Source organism: Augochlora pura, chromosome 5, assembly GCF_028453695.1.
Source record: "Augochlora pura isolate Apur16 chromosome 5, APUR_v2.2.1, whole genome shotgun sequence".
In the NCBI taxonomy this organism is placed as follows: Eukaryota; Metazoa; Arthropoda; class Insecta; order Hymenoptera; family Halictidae; genus Augochlora; species Augochlora pura.
In genome coordinates, this window is record NC_135776.1 from 2,560,492 (window position 1) to 2,576,844 (window position 16,353).

The following is a 16,353-nucleotide window of genomic DNA, read 5'->3' on the forward strand; positions in this document are numbered from 1 at the left end:
ACCCCGTCCCGACTTCCGGCTCGCTTTTGTCCCTTTGATGTCCCAAAGAGCACCGGCCCGGCCACGGTCTAAGACGCGTCTAGGCCGCATGTTTTCCGGCAGGCGGCTCGTTGTGCTGCTCTAATTCGAAACTACATATTTAATCCTGGGCAAACTGCCGCGGAGGTTGCCCGGGTAACCGGCGACACAAAGAACTCGCTCGCTAGCCGCGAGGGATTCGACGGCTCGCGTCGCGCGGCGTGGTTCCAACCGGAGACGACGAGCGGTGCCCCGAGAGAGCGGGGTGGTTCTCTCGCGGGGGCCGGAAGAGGCTCTCTCGAGCGGCTATACGAGGGTGGATATAGCGAAACGCCGATGACAACTGCGACAGCCAGGCTGTTCCCTGTCAAATTATTCATTTCTTTCGTGCACGATTAAAACCCCTCGGGACTCGTCGAGGATACCGATTCGAATCATAATATTTCATTAATGAAATTAATTATCGGGGAAGGGGATGGAGAAGACATTTGTTTTACCGTGCGAAGTAACAAATTCGAATACGATTAATATCGATAAATACAGAAGAGAGAAATCTTAGTGGATTTATAACTGTTTTCTTGGACGAGAAAAACTCAGCGTTAAAAAATAATTGCGAATCGGAATAAATTGGAGATGTTGATAGTGTCTATCGGAAATTGAACTATTAAACGGTATCTATCGAATAAATTCAAGAGTTTCATTCGAGGCTCGTTGATAACTCGCAGAATGCGACGACTGACGAGGAATGCGTGGCTCCAAGTGCCACACGCGGCCGTCTCCGAGAGGAGCGCGGAAAAGTCGCCGCCACCCTTGTTGTAGGTCTTGAACGAGAACGACCCTCGGTTCCTCCCCTATTACCCTTCTCGTCGCGCACGAGATACGCGGCCCCGATGTCTGCGCCTGTTCTACGCCCCGGCAGCCTCGATTCCGAGTGCCGGAGATCCGGCTGGAAGCAGCCGCGCGACCGAGCCGGATGGTTAGGCTCGTTCCACGCGCGGATATTAACGGGCAGCGGGAGCGCGGAACTTCGCGTCGTTCCCACCCCCAGCCGTGAAAAACGACGCGTCCGCCGATAACACGCCCCGCAACCGACACCGGCATCGTATTTTCATAAACCTCTCGCGCCTGGCTCGAGCCGAGTCGAGCCGGCCCCCGCGCGATACATTTATCCGCGTTATTAGACTTCCTTCTTTTTAATTAGCGAGCGGAAAGTAACTTCCACGGCAGGCCCCGATATTCCGCGAACTTCGAACCCCGCTCCAGCGCGAGATTAGGCTGCGTCCGCGCCTACGACCCGCACCTGCAACCACTCGCTCAACAACCCTCGAACGGCGGGGGTTCATTTTCGTAACGACGATGATTATAACGATATCGGCTTTTATTTAGTAAATTTTTGAAAAATTATTTTTGCAACACCGTTGTATTTTGGTTCAGTTTGCTGTGGTTAAAAAAATAATTCTTACAAAGTCAGGGTAATTTAATCGATGAAATTGAATCTCAAAAGATACGAATAGGGGTTGGTATTTCTTTAATCTCTCACGATTCGAACGTGTTATGGTAGGATTATTTTCAGTTAGAACGTATTGCGATAGAAAGGGTTTTTTCGGGAAAGGTTTTAACAACGTTTTCAATCTGACAGAATTTAGTAGCTCCCGTGATACAGCCTTTGAGAACCCAACGGTGTTATCTATGTAACGCGAAACTCTCTGTCGGCGCGTAGCATCCGAACCAATCGTACAAAAGCAAAGCGGCACTCGAATCGGCGCCGCGCGCGGCAAACGTTTCGCTATCGCGTTCCCCCGACAACGGAACATCGTCGTAAATATTTATTAAAAAAGAAAATTGAACGACCGTCCGCCCGCAATTTGACATAAATTCAAAAAATACTCGCGAGTCGTAAATCCTCCGCCTCCTCCTCCTCCCCCGCGTTACCCGACGCTGATTCGAATGGCATCACCTGCTCGGAGACACGCGATAGCGGCGGAGCGCGATCGTCAGGTTGTCGCAGGGGGTAGTTTCGGTCAGCACGGTGGAACGGAGGGAGAGGGGGGAGGGGGGCCACCCTCGCGTGAAGAGAACGAGCCGCTCGAGCGTTCCATTTCTCGTTAAAAAATGTGTCGCGAGCCCCGGCCAGCCCGTAAAATCGGCCGCAACGATGAACTTTAACGATCGCTTAAGCTGCGGAGCGGCCGATAAGGATCGACCTGCCGTCGGAGGCGGCCGGGAAAACGGCGTCGTTGCGAGGCGGCCGAGGAGAGGCCGAGGAGGAAGAAAAAAAAAGAACCATCGAGCCCGGCAAGCAGCGGTCTGGCCAAGCGGCGCTCGCGCGGCCAAAATTCAATTTCTTCAATTCCGTGCATTGAAACGGTTTGCCTGTAAACCGAGAACACTTTCCAGCTGCCAAATCTGAAACAAGTTCCCGACGATTCTGTGCCGACGTGCAGCATTTTAAATCGTGGAAGTCGAATTGAACGTTTCCCACAGCTCGTTATTGCAGATCTTTATGTGAGACAGAAATGCACGAACTTGATTATAAGCCGGATAAAAAGATCTCTTCTAACCCTTCTTTTGATCCGGCATAAAATATTTCGAACAAACATAAGCCAGCATTCATGGTTTTTCTATTATTTGTATTATTTGCACCACCGGATACGAGAGCATCTACTGTACATAGTTTTGCCTGGATAATAATCCCCGCTGGTGCCGAAACGAGTTCAACGACCATGCATTAACCTTAAACCTTGAAACAGCGTTAAAATAATTTTGGTCGCGTAAAGCGAAATCCCGAGACCGCGCGTTCGACGGCGGCAAAGCGGGCGACACGCGTGACGCTCTCGATTTTCCTGTCCGGTCCTCTCTCGTCGGCGAGAAAACAGCGTGCCGCGCGGTCGGTTGTTTGGCCGGGCGCGTTGCTTGTCGTTCGAACCGGGGAAACCGGACGACGGTCAAAGTGACCGTCGGTCACGCACGCTAATCCACCGCTCGCCGGGCTTAATAACCGTCCTCTCTCTCTCTCACTCACTCTCTCTCTCTCTCTCTCAGCCGCTAATCCACCATTTATTTCAATTTCGACGATCGTTATCGGCGACGAAAAGAACCGCGTCGCGTCGTCGGCACTGTGTTCCGCCTCGAAATTTGAGAACCGCTCGCGAGATCGTTCCGGCCACGAAAAACTTTCAATGGTAGGCTCTCGGTTGGCCGGAAGCTAGACCAGTCACCGACGCTGCCTCGAGGAAAAAACAGGGACGCCGAAGTTCCGCGGCTCCGCGATAATGACCGCCATATTTCTCCGAGAATCGGGCAAGCAAAACGCCCACCGCTTTGTTCGCGAGCCCTTCGTTTCTCCAGGAAACCCCCTCTCTCTCTCCTCTCTCTCTCTCCTGTCTCTCTCTCTCTCTCTCTCTCTCTCTCTCTTTCTCTCTCGAGTACTCAGAGCGTCCCCGTCTACTCGGCGCCGAACCGGTCCCCGTGATTTACCGATCCCTGCTACTTTCGGCTGATGCGTAACTCTGCAACGCGTCACTTCCACCCCATCTTCTCGCAGGCACTGTTGACACCAATCGCCGCGAGTTCTTTGCACGGGATTTCGCCGTCAAAGATTCTCATCCCTCGGAACGTAGTGACCCCACAGGGGACCTCGATAGATTGTATACGGCCAGCCATTTGCCGGCTTCTTTTCGACACTCTCGCCTAGGAGAATTATTCAATATTTTCCAAACTTGTGTTACATTATTAAAACAGTATTAAATATTCGCATGAAAATATCACGGGAAATATGCGAAATTGAAATCTGATTTGCATTCGGAAAATATATCTTCTTATTAATAAAATAATAATAATAATAATATAGCTTCGCGTGCAATGGATTAATCAGTACGAAAATATCCTATAAAATACGCAACGTGGGTTTGCGCGCGTTCGTGGCTCGCGGAACGAAGGGTTAATCATTCGGAAAATTTCATACAAAATATTTGATATCGAAAATACTGTTTGCGGTCGAGGGGAACGTGATCTTTTCTTAATTAACCCCTCGTCGGGATTTAGCGCGTCTGTCTTGCGAGGGGTATTTCCGGTAATAACCCGCTGAGTATGAATGTTTACCGTTCACCGACTCCAGAAAAGAATTCTATTCTTCCGCCGTCAATATTGAAGCGTTTAAGCAAAGGTAGAGAGAGGATAAATTTTCTTCTCAGTTCAAGAAACGATTTGGGTTGAAAAAATCGCGATAACTGCATCTGCGATGAAAATGACTCGGCGAGGAATTAATCCTACAGCGCGCATTGTCTCATACATTAACGCAGCGATTTATATAGCAATTATCCCCCGTTCTTTTTAAACGCAAACATTAAAAATATTAAAATATTCATTTTACTATTTTCCTCGCGATCTACTATATTCTTGACGCGCTATATTCTATTCACTTTTAAAATATTGCGCACCGTACGGTTGAACAAGGCCCGTGTTTAAACAGCGAATCATCGAATAATACCCCAATTGAGTCTCGCAACCGTTCCCGCCGCATTCTTCCGGATAACAGAGGAAATTCAGAGGGAAATCTTCCCGGCCGCTTCGATCGCGGGTTTTCGGTCGACGGGAAAAAAATCAAGCCCCCGTAAGCAGCGGCGCGTTGGTTGGACGGCGTCGGCGGGCGGTTCCTCGAAGGGCCGCGAGGAACGAGGAGGGGAAGGAAGGGATCGTTCCGGTTCCTTGGCTCTTCGGGGGGGGAGAAAGAAGATCTCGTTTCGCGGCTCACGGCCACTGCCAGGGACACGCGGACCGTGTAGCCCCGTGGAAACGAGGAAAATAGGGGTGGCGCCGAGGGTGGTGGGCGCGCGTTGCCGGCTGCTCCCGCGGCCTGTACCGTGCCCGGAGCGCGGAGGCGGCCGCGGGGTCAGAGGGTGGGAACAGGAAAGACCGTCTAATCCGAGGGTATCACCGGGGCCAGCTATTCCGAGTCAGCTTCCGTGGCAAGTAATAACGCCGGTGTAACGGCATCGCTATCGTTGTTCCGGGGCTGAGTTATGGGGCTCCATGGTGCTGCGGTGTACCTACCCCGTACGTGTCATCGAGCCATCCTCCTAATTATGTGAAACGAACCGCGCCCGTTGCGTCACGGGCCGCGCTAATGGGAAACGATAATTTATAGAGAGAGCGCCGGTTTATTTTCTTTCCCGCTTCTTCGAGCCGCGCGGAAAACCCGGCTCTCGCGAGGCGATCCTCCTCGCGCGACTCTCTATCGCGCGGCAACGAACAGGAGACGGACTCCGCTCGGACGTTGTCGAGCATCCAGGATCTTTCTCTTCCGTGGCCCTCGTATTTTTCGTCGGTATGACATTTTTCTTCGTTCACGAGCGAACGAGACCTTCCGACGTCCTTAAAAAATTCATGTAAAGTCTCTTTGAAATGGTCGCCGCATTTTTAAACGTGCTGGAATATTATTCCGATATAATTATCATAAATTCGTTTTAATAATAGACGAGTTCCAATCGGTAATCATTTGTCAGTTTATTTTTTTTCGTCGGGAATCTCGTACAGGTGCAGGAAGTCTAATTACGAGGGTGTTTCGACGCTCGTCGGACAATGATAGACAGCATCGATCGGCGTAAATAGCCGCGCGATGGTCCGAGGAGGTTCGCGGAATTCTTATCGAGAAACGGACAAAGATCGATCCCCGATCGCGTCGGAACGGTGGGACGAAATAAAATCGTTGGATCATTGAAAATCGATCGGGTTTCCCGGAGGGCAACTGCGTCATAGAATCCCCGTTACCAACCCCCGCGCGGATCATCGAATTTTGAGGGATGAATCTCGGGGCTCGCGACCCCTCGGGCACCGTTACAGACGACAGCCCGGGTTATTAATCTTCCGTGAAAAGACTATGGATATGAGATATTGCGAGAATATCTCACGGGCCTGACACTTGCTAATATGCAGGGATATCCTATTATTACGGGGAGATTACGCGGCCAGAAATACTCGGTAATAGTCCAATAAATGTGTCGGCGAGATTAATACGGAATTAGGTTGCCTTCCGGCGCGGAATCTCCGCTCGGCGTGTGCGGCCAGGGAGGGAGGGGGGGACGCGCGTGCCGCGATTTCGCGCGAAATCGTCGAGCTTCTCTCGCGCGCGCGCGCCATGGTGTTTAACGTCGGTAACGAGCCGAAACGATCGGCAATTTCGACGGAATCAATTTCGCAAAAGTTACAAGCCCGGGCGCGCGAGATTGCCGTCGATTCGGATGCGACGCGGCGAGCAGAGTTCGCGTCGGTGCTCATTCGATTAGGAAGATTAACAGAGGGCGGAGGATCTCTCGCGGAATCCGAGATCGAGCGCGGATTGGTTACCGCCGCGTGAAAAATTCACCGGCCCCCGCCGATCGCTTCGATCGTATTTCAGAAAGCCTTTCCGCGCGACTAACTTCGCCGCGCCGCGATTCCTCGATCAGAATTTAATAAGCTCCGCGAGAAAAAGACGGATCGTCGGGCTGGTAATCCAGTCCCGCGATTATTCATCATCCTGCATCGCGGATGAGGTCCAAATGTATGCTAACCGGACGCTTGTCAATCAAGAACTCTTCTGTCTACGAAATCGCGTACTCGATGTCTACGAGAAGTCTTGATTTAGCTTTCTAACGACTTCATTGAATTTTATCATCATTGAAATCAACAAATCATTGTTAACACGTACGAGAGCAGGTACACTTATTTCACCCCCATTTTAAACAGCGATGCAATCGATTGTAGTAAATTTCTCTGCAGAACTTAATCGATAAGAATTTCGATCACGAATTGTAGTAATCTTTTGTAAGAAGTTTCGGTCGATTTAATTAGGAGCGATGTTAATCGTAATGAATTTTTGAAATGTAATCGTAATAGATTTTTAATAGTATACTTCGAATCAATTGGTTTTAAATAGAAGCGACACCGATCGTAATGAATTTTTGATATAATCATATCAGATTTTAAATAAAGCTCTACATTTCAATAGATTTTTAATGAACGTTTAAATTCAATTAATTTGAAATAGACGTCAATTGTAATGAATTCTTCATTCGATTAAAATAGACTTTTAATAAACGTTCAAATTCCCATATATTTCTGATAGCGGTTTTAACAGTTCACCGTGCTCTATAATTAATTAATGCTACGCCGAAGTACGAATTTTTGTCCGGCTGGCAATCGGGTTAAGATCGATTTTCGAGCGCTATCGTCTCGCGTCACTTCGCTGGCCCTGCTGGCAACCCCCCGGGCTTGCGTCGCAGCCCCTTGGAAGCGATGTCGATTTTCTTCTCGACCGGCACGAATATTTGCGCCGGAGGTGTACCGACGAGTAATCAAGAACTCGCTGACCAAAGCACAGCTCCTCGGGAAATTAAGGATCAATACCGGTTCATTTATATTCATAATGATTTTCCGATATCCTACGTCGGTTCTACGCGCGAGCAACCGCTCGCCAATACATTTTTAATTCCGCCGGCAATACCGCTTCGAAAAATATTTAATCGAAGGAGAGAGAGAGAGAGAGAGGAGAGAGGAGAGAACGCGACGAGCCCGGCCCAGTATTATATTACGCCTGTGTTGGTTCACCATTATCATTCGGACGCCGATGTTAACTCGGATACAAATTCGAGCGGCGGGGATCCTTCTTGTCTTCTTCTTCTTCTTCTTCTTCTTCTTCTTCTGCGTCGGGAAGGCAAAGATTATTATTCGCCGAACGAACGGCCAAATATTTGTCCTATAAGCGAGATAATGTTCCTATTACTCGTCTCATTTCCTTCTGTCCTCGTTCCTCCGTCTTCGCCTGCCGCGTCTCGGATACCACCGTGGACTTTATTAGAAAGAAATACTCGGTCCGCGAGAGGGAGACTTTCTCCACCGCGGAACGGTGAAATTGACGTCGTGCCGCGGGAAAAATTGCGGGAAATCGGGCGCGATTCACAATTTAAGGAACGGGGAGCAAACTGAAAATAGATCGTCGCAGTTTACTCGCGTTATTTCTGATTCGTGTTAACCCTTTGCTCGTTCTGTCACCGTTCGGAAATGCTCGCGTCAATTCCGAAGAAAATCGTCGAAATATCCGATATCTATCTTTGATATTTTATCGAAGCTCGGATTATTTAGAAAATAATTCATTAAAATAATCATTAAAAATCGACGACAGCCGAAACAACCGCCGAGACGCGATCCATAATAGGGCAATCTCTCTCGCCGTATTCGTCGGGTGCTCGCGACTAGCGGGTTTTCCGCTCGACGGCGCGGACTTTGCTTGAATAAAACAATCAGTAAAAATGGAATTTTGCATAAAGAACGGGGCGGGGTCTAATTTTTAATAACGTCGAATGAAATATGCGGGCGGGCGGGCGGGCGACGGGAACGAATGTTACGCGATTTCATATTAACACATGGAAATCCTTGACCGAGGGGAAACGAATTTTCGTTTAACCGGCGCGGTCTCTGTAAATTCCATGTAAAACCGTTTTTAATAGAGAGCTCCTTCCCGCAGAAACGTTCTAAATAAATCTGATACCGCCGCGCCGCTTGAACGTTAATACACGAAAATCCACCGACAGAGGAAATGAAGTTCGGTCGCCGGGAGGAGGGAGGGAGGGGCGGGTCTTTGTAAAATACATTTTAGATTGTTTTATTTTGGCTCGAGGGGGTCGACCCCCCGTCGGATCGTCGATAACAGTCTGTAATGAGCGGCTCGCGCCATTTCCTTTATTGTTCGAGGACGGTCCATCTTCGAGGGTACGTCGCGGACACAGTGGCACGTTATTCGAGCACGGTCTGCGGTGTTCGATCATCGGCGGTCCTCGTTCTAATTCCTCGGCGACCCGTTTCCATATCGATGAAGCGGGGGCCGCGCGCCGAAATTGCTTTCGGGACGACGGTGTTCGGAAATCGTCCCGGGATCGGCGCCGCTCGCCGCGTCCACACGAGACGGATTCACCGGGCCGCGTGTATCGTCTTTGTTGGTCGCCGATATATTTTTTTTTTTTTTTTTTTTTTTTTTTGGTTCATCCTCCCTCGTTCCGCCGCTCTTTTTTCCGCCCGGTATTTTTTTTTTTTTCGTCGGTCAAACGAGACAGAAAGAGGCGGGCGGGCCCCTCCCCCCACACACCATCGAGGCCGAAATCGTTCGATCGCACCGATCGACCCTGATCCGCGCCCCCGTGTGGGTTGTCCACGCTCGCGTGATTCCCGACGATATACCGTCAGGCCTTTCCGCGTCATTGGCGTCGTTCAAGCGACGATATTTTACGAGGATAAATTATAACGGCCGCATCGGGTCCGCGTATATATCGGCCTAAACGGGCCGCCATTCACCGGTCCGTTCTCTCTCGATTCTCGCAGCGTCGCCACGCACTTTACGGGGTACCTCGCGTCTCCTCGCGTCGAGTCGCGTCGGTTTAATCATTCAACGATCAACGCCCAATTATTACAGTGAATAATTAAACGAGGACCGGCCGGATTCGTCGACGGTAACAATTTTAATATTCCATCGTTATCGGCTCGGTGTAGTCTTTATCGAAAATATATGCGCGCAGCTTGGTCGAACGATATATCAGACTGTTCGGCAAACTTATTAAATTGTTCGAGAAAATATCATCCTCTAAGAATATTAAACAGAATTATATATCGTCAAGCAAAACGATGTCTAGTTTGATCATTGAAAAGAAATCGTCTCTCGAGGGGCGGGGTAGGTTTTCAATCCGCCGAGCGGAGACGCGGCTTCAGCCGGTGAGCGGGTTGCTCGAGATACCCTTATCAAACGTTAACACGCCCGCTAACGTATTCGACGTAAGTCGGATGAGGAACTTCGCGTATAAAACACCGGACTTTGGTCTTGTTAGATCGCGGCCAGACGAGAACGGCCGACCAGGTTGTCTGCGGTTTAACGCGTTACGGTCTTTCTTCCGAAAGTTCCAGCCGTGGGCGCGCGCGCGCGCGCGGGCCGTGCAAGATTAAATCTACGCGCGCGATATTAAAACGTTCGTTTCGCCCTCGCGCAATCGATAATAAAGAAATCAGCCTTCCCGGAGCTACGATCGCCTCCCTCGAACTCGTCCGTGATAACTTCCATTAACCACCCCGGGCTGGAAAACTTTAAGCGGGAAAGCAAACTCCGCGGTTTAATTATTAACACCTCGGTGTACGGGAAGACTCTTCCGGGGGGATGCGCCGTTCGCGTTTCTTCCCTTATATTTCACGTAGGTAAATACGTAATTGGTTTGCGCGTTGATTCGTAATATATCGGTATGCATTAACTTGTAACGCGGTAATTGGTACGTATTAATTGGCACATTAATTGGTACATGTATTATATATTGTATCCAATCGAATAGAAATTCGTCTATAGACGTATCGGTTTATTGTGAATAAGAATTTACTGGACAATGGCGTTGTTTTCTGATCAAAGCACCACCGATGTTATCCGCGATCGCGTTGAATCAACAATTATTTCCCGAAAAGGCTGGCTACAACCGACCGTGTAACATTTGAGAACAGAGCATTAACATTCTGGAAGATCGTTTCCTCTATTAGGACCGAACGTCTCGCTTTCAAGGGTATTAAATTAATTAACAGAGGAATGCGAAGCATTTCGAGCCGGGGTGACAGAGAATTTAAGACGACAATGAAAAAATTCGAGCAAAGGTGGTGGTTGCCTCGTTAACGGCGCGATCGATCCGTCAGTGTATCGAGGCAGAGGCGAGGCAGAGCGAGGCGTGCGACGGAACGGCAATTAATTAAAAAGAAGTCCTCCCCCCACCCCCAGTTATCGGTGGCGTATTTCGTTCGGCGACTTTTCGCGCAGTGCGGAGCATAACAAACGAAACGAACGGGCAATGTGGGTCAAGATCGACCCCGGGGTTGCCGCGAGAGAGAGGTATTAATCGTTTCTATCGGCGGGTCAGAGAGCGCGTGACTGGAAGAGGGCCGGGGGTTCGTTCGGTATCTGGGTATCTCGGGTAGCGGGTTCGAATCGATATCTCCACTTTTAACCGTGTCTCCTCCCGATTATTATCCCCGTAACGCGGTGAATTGGCCTTCTATCCATTTCCGGGTAGGAAGCCGACGGCGGCCGGGCCCCGGGGTCAAAGGCACCGGCGGCCGACAATTAGGATCCCGGGTTCCTCCGAGAGCCGGAGGAAGAGGATCGACGTGTCCCTGTCCCGTGAAGAGAATCCGCGCCCCGATAAAGGTGCCCAACGGAGAACATAAATTCGACGATCGTGCCTTTGTGGATCGGGTACGGCGAGCCGGCCGGAACTTTAGGGCCAATCTCGGTGGGTGGTGCTCTTCTCCCCCCTCTCTCTCTCGCTCTCTCTCTCTCTCACCCTTTCCACCATCCTCTCTCTCTTTCGTCTCTTTCTCGCTCCCCCTCGGCTTTCCTCGCATCGAGGACGAACGATCCTCCGACCTCCGCAGAGAGGAGCTCTTTTCACCAGCGAAGAGAGAACCCAGCTCGCCCGCTATTCTCTTCCTAAAGACTTCCCAGAGACTCCTTTCGCGGCGCGTAACTTTTCCTTCGAGCCCGCCCACCCTTCGCCTTCGTCCTTGTCCCCGGTCCTCGTGCTCGTCCGAGGAGAACGCTCGTATCGGGAGGTGGCCGCGAATAAATCCGTTTCGTTCCTGCTGGCCAGGCTCCTACACCCTTCCGACCTCCCCAGCGCGAGCACGGGCTCAACGGAGGATGACTCCCGGCCTTCCACCCCAAACCCCCTAACGCCACCCTAACCTTTGCAGTCGAAGCTATTTTAATTCGAGATTCCGCGGCCGGATGATTCCTTTATTACTTTTTCAATCCCGACCAATTGCAATTTTTAGCCCTCCCGATGAATATGAAATCACTTCGTCCACTTTTAGAATAGTTATTCTGTTTCGTAAGGTGGCCGAGTGTTCATTACAATTTTATATTAAACCTTTTATATTTAATTGTTGTACTAATATTTAATCAGGAAATACAGGGGAAGTCCGTAAATGGTTTTAATATCTCTATCGCAAAATCTGCACTCCGCCGGTAATAAAAATTAATTTCGAATGTCGGTCGTTGGCACCCGTATGCGACCAGAGCCCGGCCCCTCTCGACGTGTTGCAAACATGCAGTAACAATAAGTAACCCCTTCGCCGCGGCTGAGTTTGATGCATAATGCACGCACGGCGGCAGCTGAGTCGCGAACTACACTGTGAATGAGTAATGTGTGCCGCGATAATACTTTCAAATTGCTTAAACGTTCTCGCTGTTTTGTATTCGACGTAGACATTTTGTTTACAGGTGTGCGTCAAATTAGCGAAATCAACCGTTCGTTTCGATCGGTTGTCCAAAAGGTTCGATCGCAGGGCCGGAAAGGGTCGAGGCCAACAGATTCGAGATCCGCAGTCGAAAACCAAAAGGTAAGCGATCATTTCTCTCTCGTTTGTCGCTCGTACAATCGTCTAAAGCATCGTCCGATTTTTCAGAGGCCCCCCCGGAAGCAGCCGCGAGCGCCGGATGAAAAGTGCTTTAAATACTTCTACGGAGTTCTTCCACGATGACAACGCTCGGATCTCGCGCGAGACTTGAAAGTTTCATCACATGTAAGTGGTATCCGTGTTCCTCTTGGTCCCGCGGTTCCCACTTTGTCCGAACGCGCGAGCATTTCCGAAGGTACGCGCAGTTTACCGGGCGTGTGCCATCTGCGCGAATTCTAAAATGCACAGCTGAGAGCCACATGGCAGCGCCTTTCACTTTCGAGGCACGTGATTATCCAGCCAGCAACTTAAAAAACGAGACCCGAACGTGTGTCGACGTCTGCGACGGAAACTGTAGTCGATGCAACGTCTCGAAAAGCTATCCTATTTTCGAGGGAAAGGATTCGTCGAGTTTGCTGAAATTTTCAAACGGTTCGAGATATCTCGGATCGATTTCGGAGAAGGGTCGTGGAGCCGTTCGAAAGACGGGGTATATATATTTGAAATATAATTTAATAAACGATTAGAATTGACAGTTTCGGTATCGAATCGAAAAATTCCGGAAAATCGGAAATACCGCGGCAGAGGGAAAGAAAAGCGCGAGGAAAACGGGGGAAAGAAAAAAAGCAGCGGCGAAGCCGTTGGAAGAATGGCCGGCATTTGGAGTCGCCGTTCTGGGGGATGGATCGAAAGGTTGCTCCCCCCGAGTGACCCCCGCGGTTTCCAGAGCACAGGGGTGCGTATCGATCGTCTCTATTTTCTGATCGCGAAAGTGTCACGGGCAGCGGAGAGAGCGAGAGACCGAGAGGACAAAGAAGGCGAACCGACGGCACTCGGCCGATGCCCGGTCTTTTCACCGTTTTCCCCGGCGTTTCCTCGGAGGACTTTGTTTTCGCGTCGGTTAACGAGAAACGCGAGGAAGACGACACGGGAACAGAAGATAGCGGAAGCGAGAAGAGGGAAAATCGCAGCGGCGGCGGAGCGAGGGTCTCGGGTCGCGCGGGGGGCGGGGCTGTCGTCCGAGCGCAGCTCGTTTCGTTCCGCGATAGATACTAGCAGCCGGAACGCGGGGCTCGGACCAATTAATCTTATCGTTAATTAATTTCGAGGCCGGTCGGGCCGCGCGCCGTGCCGCGCCGCGCCGCGCGGCAGAGGCTAAGTGTCCATCCGATAGGAAATCGATCGGAATCGGCGGCTGTTTCGAGCTGTGCCGATTGCTGATCGGGCATGCGCCACCAGCAGATACTCTGGCTCTCTGATATCGTTAAGGGAGGTCGGTGGCATTGTCGCGCACCACCCCGGGATATTCGACGGATTTAGCCGGACGAAAACGTTTTTCTCATTTAGACGCCGTCGAAAATGTATCTACCAATTTAGTCGCGGTGTTCTGCCTTGGGAAAAATATTGATTCATTGTAAAACTAATTTCGGCTTATAAAACGTACATCTCGTCGAGAAGCTCGTAGATAGCTGGCAAAGAGGATAGAAATTCCGTTGGCGACAATCCAATAACTATGAACAAATAAGTCTCGTTTAATCACACGCAGGCTTATACGACGGATTTTTCCCGATGGCGAGAGCGGTGTCTCCATTTCCATTGTGATTTCAACCGAGCCAGACTTTTTCGTACGAATGTATATTTCTTTCTAGGCGATGCCATTCATCCACGTTTAAACTCAGATTTCGCGTACGAAAATCCGCGTTTCAAATCCTTCGTCTCGTCTTTTGTATATTCGACGTGCATAGACCGCGGAGTTTCATGGAAAATACAAATTATTCGCATTAATTGCAAGCGAGAGAGAGAGAGAGAGAGAGAAACTGAATAGCAGGTTCGTTCTTTCTTTGCTCGAATTAATGGATTAAAAATAAGACACTGGCGTGTTTGAACTTTCATCGAATCTAAAATTCCCAATTTTTCATATCAAATATCACTTTGCAAGCCAACTGGCTATATGCTGAAGGGAAAGTCAGTTAAAGGGTAGAGCAGCGGCGGCTCGTTTTATCCGCGACTAGTTTCGACGAAAATCGACTTTTGGCCGGCTAAACGGCGCAAATAGGCCGCGTCGCGCGCGTCGCCGCGATCGTTGTTGTCCGTAAAATCAGTGGCGCTGCGGGAGACACGGAATTACGGTGTAAGCCGTATAGGGTCGTCACGCGATAATACTCGGCACCGCATTAATGTCGGTGCCGCCGGTAATTCCCATTTAATAATCGCGGGTCGTATGTTAACCCATCGTATCCGGCGCGGCCGGACCTAATTACGCGGCGTCCGAGCGTGTCTCTGCCAATGAACGTTCACGAGTCTCGCGGGTCTCGCTCAAATATGCTCGCGGATAATATTTTCATTAGCCGGCGGCCGGCGTCGAATTAATCAGCCCGAGTGGAGACGCTGTGTGCGAGGCGCGTCGTCGCGTCGTCTCGCGAGGGACGCGCGGCGGCCGTCGTCAGGGAATGTCGTCGGCAACTCGACTCAGGACGTCGTCGTCTGCGAGCACACGCGTTCGCTTCCTGAGATCGAGATACACATGCCGAGGCGGATACTTTTGTTTCGCCTCCGGTCGAACGGCGGTGAAAAAAACAATGCGCGCCGGGAGAAGAGGAGTAGGAAAAATTTGCCGGGGCCGACAAGGTCCAAGATGCTTTCAGCGGCGACACCGCCGGATTCCGTCGTCCTCGTCTCTACTCTCCGCGTCCGGCACCGCGTCGCGTCTCTATTTATGTTTGTATCGCGTTTCTGTTTGTTCCGCGCATTCCTTTTCCTTATTTCCCTAGCGGATCGTGGTCGCGAGCACAGACGGTCGAGCTCGATCTCGCTCCCGCACGGCCATGCATCGTTTTATTCCGCTCGTATCTCCGCGGCGGCGAGTTGTTTCGCGAAGGTTAAAGACCTCGGTCGACGACGCGCAGAGACCCCGGCGAAACCGGCAGCGTCGTCGAGACGACGGCAACGACGACAGTCGAAGCCGGAACTTTCCAACGGCTCAGATGCTCAACGACGAGAAAGAGGGAGAGAGGGGGAGAGGAATCGGCCGAGCAAAGAGGCGGACGCGGCGAATTGTAATCGGTGATCGCCGGATGCTGCAGACCCGCCACCCGACTCGACTTGACTCGACTTCTCGAGAACCGGGTCAAATTCTCACGCGGAGAGAAAGAGAGAGACTCGAACGAGAGTGGCCTAGAATCGGCCTAGAGCCTCGTCGTCGATGCCACCCTCGGCCTCTGTGCCGCCGTCAGGAATTTTTCATGACTCGAATCGAGCCCTTGCCGCCTAAGTGGTGCACCCTACGGACCCCTAAGCTACTCGACTCCGATAGCCACGATCATTCCTCCCCTTTTCACCTGTTCGATCAACCTATGGCGTTCAAGCGTCGCCTCGTTGTCTCCTTAACCCTTTGCACTGTAAACAGACTCTCCTCATCCACTAGGAATTAGAGATTCTTCGCGCCGAAATTATTCCATCAACCATTTGTATTTCAACTCCTTTGACGTCTTTATAAATATTCCTAGTCATCTTAACGATTAATATATCTCCACGGAACGCGATATACGCGCTCGCATAGAATAGAAATACCGTAGGTCAGAAATAGTGTTTCATAATTAGAATGCCACCGATTGCGGACGGTTAATTACCAAACACATCTCTCAGTTTACGAGAAGTTCCCGCTGCAGCTGTCCATATTTCCGAAGGTGAAGTATGCAAAGACCGTCGCTGTATGATTGACACGAGCTCCGAAATCCATAGCTAATCCATTATTCTCGAAACAAGTGTCACTCTAACGTGAATTTCTGTTTTCGGTTCGACCCGGCGAACGGGTGAAATGACACGGTGTTATTAATATCGCAATTACAGGAATAATGATAATCATAGTAATAGTAATAATAA

The 16,353-nt window shown here is 50.4% G+C and overlaps 1 protein-coding gene across 1 annotated transcript in view; it reads left to right on the forward strand.

The window, feature by feature from the left end:
* LOC144469967 (uncharacterized) overlaps positions 1–12,418 on the forward strand; it is a 54,625-nt gene extending 42,207 nt beyond the window's left edge. The window contains exon 7 of the mRNA XM_078180720.1: positions 12,296–12,418. Within this exon, the coding sequence (XP_078036846.1) occupies positions 12,296–12,418 (123 nt within the window). The remainder of the gene's footprint in view (positions 1–12,295) is intronic.
* Positions 12,419–16,353: the final 3,935 nt, after the last annotated feature.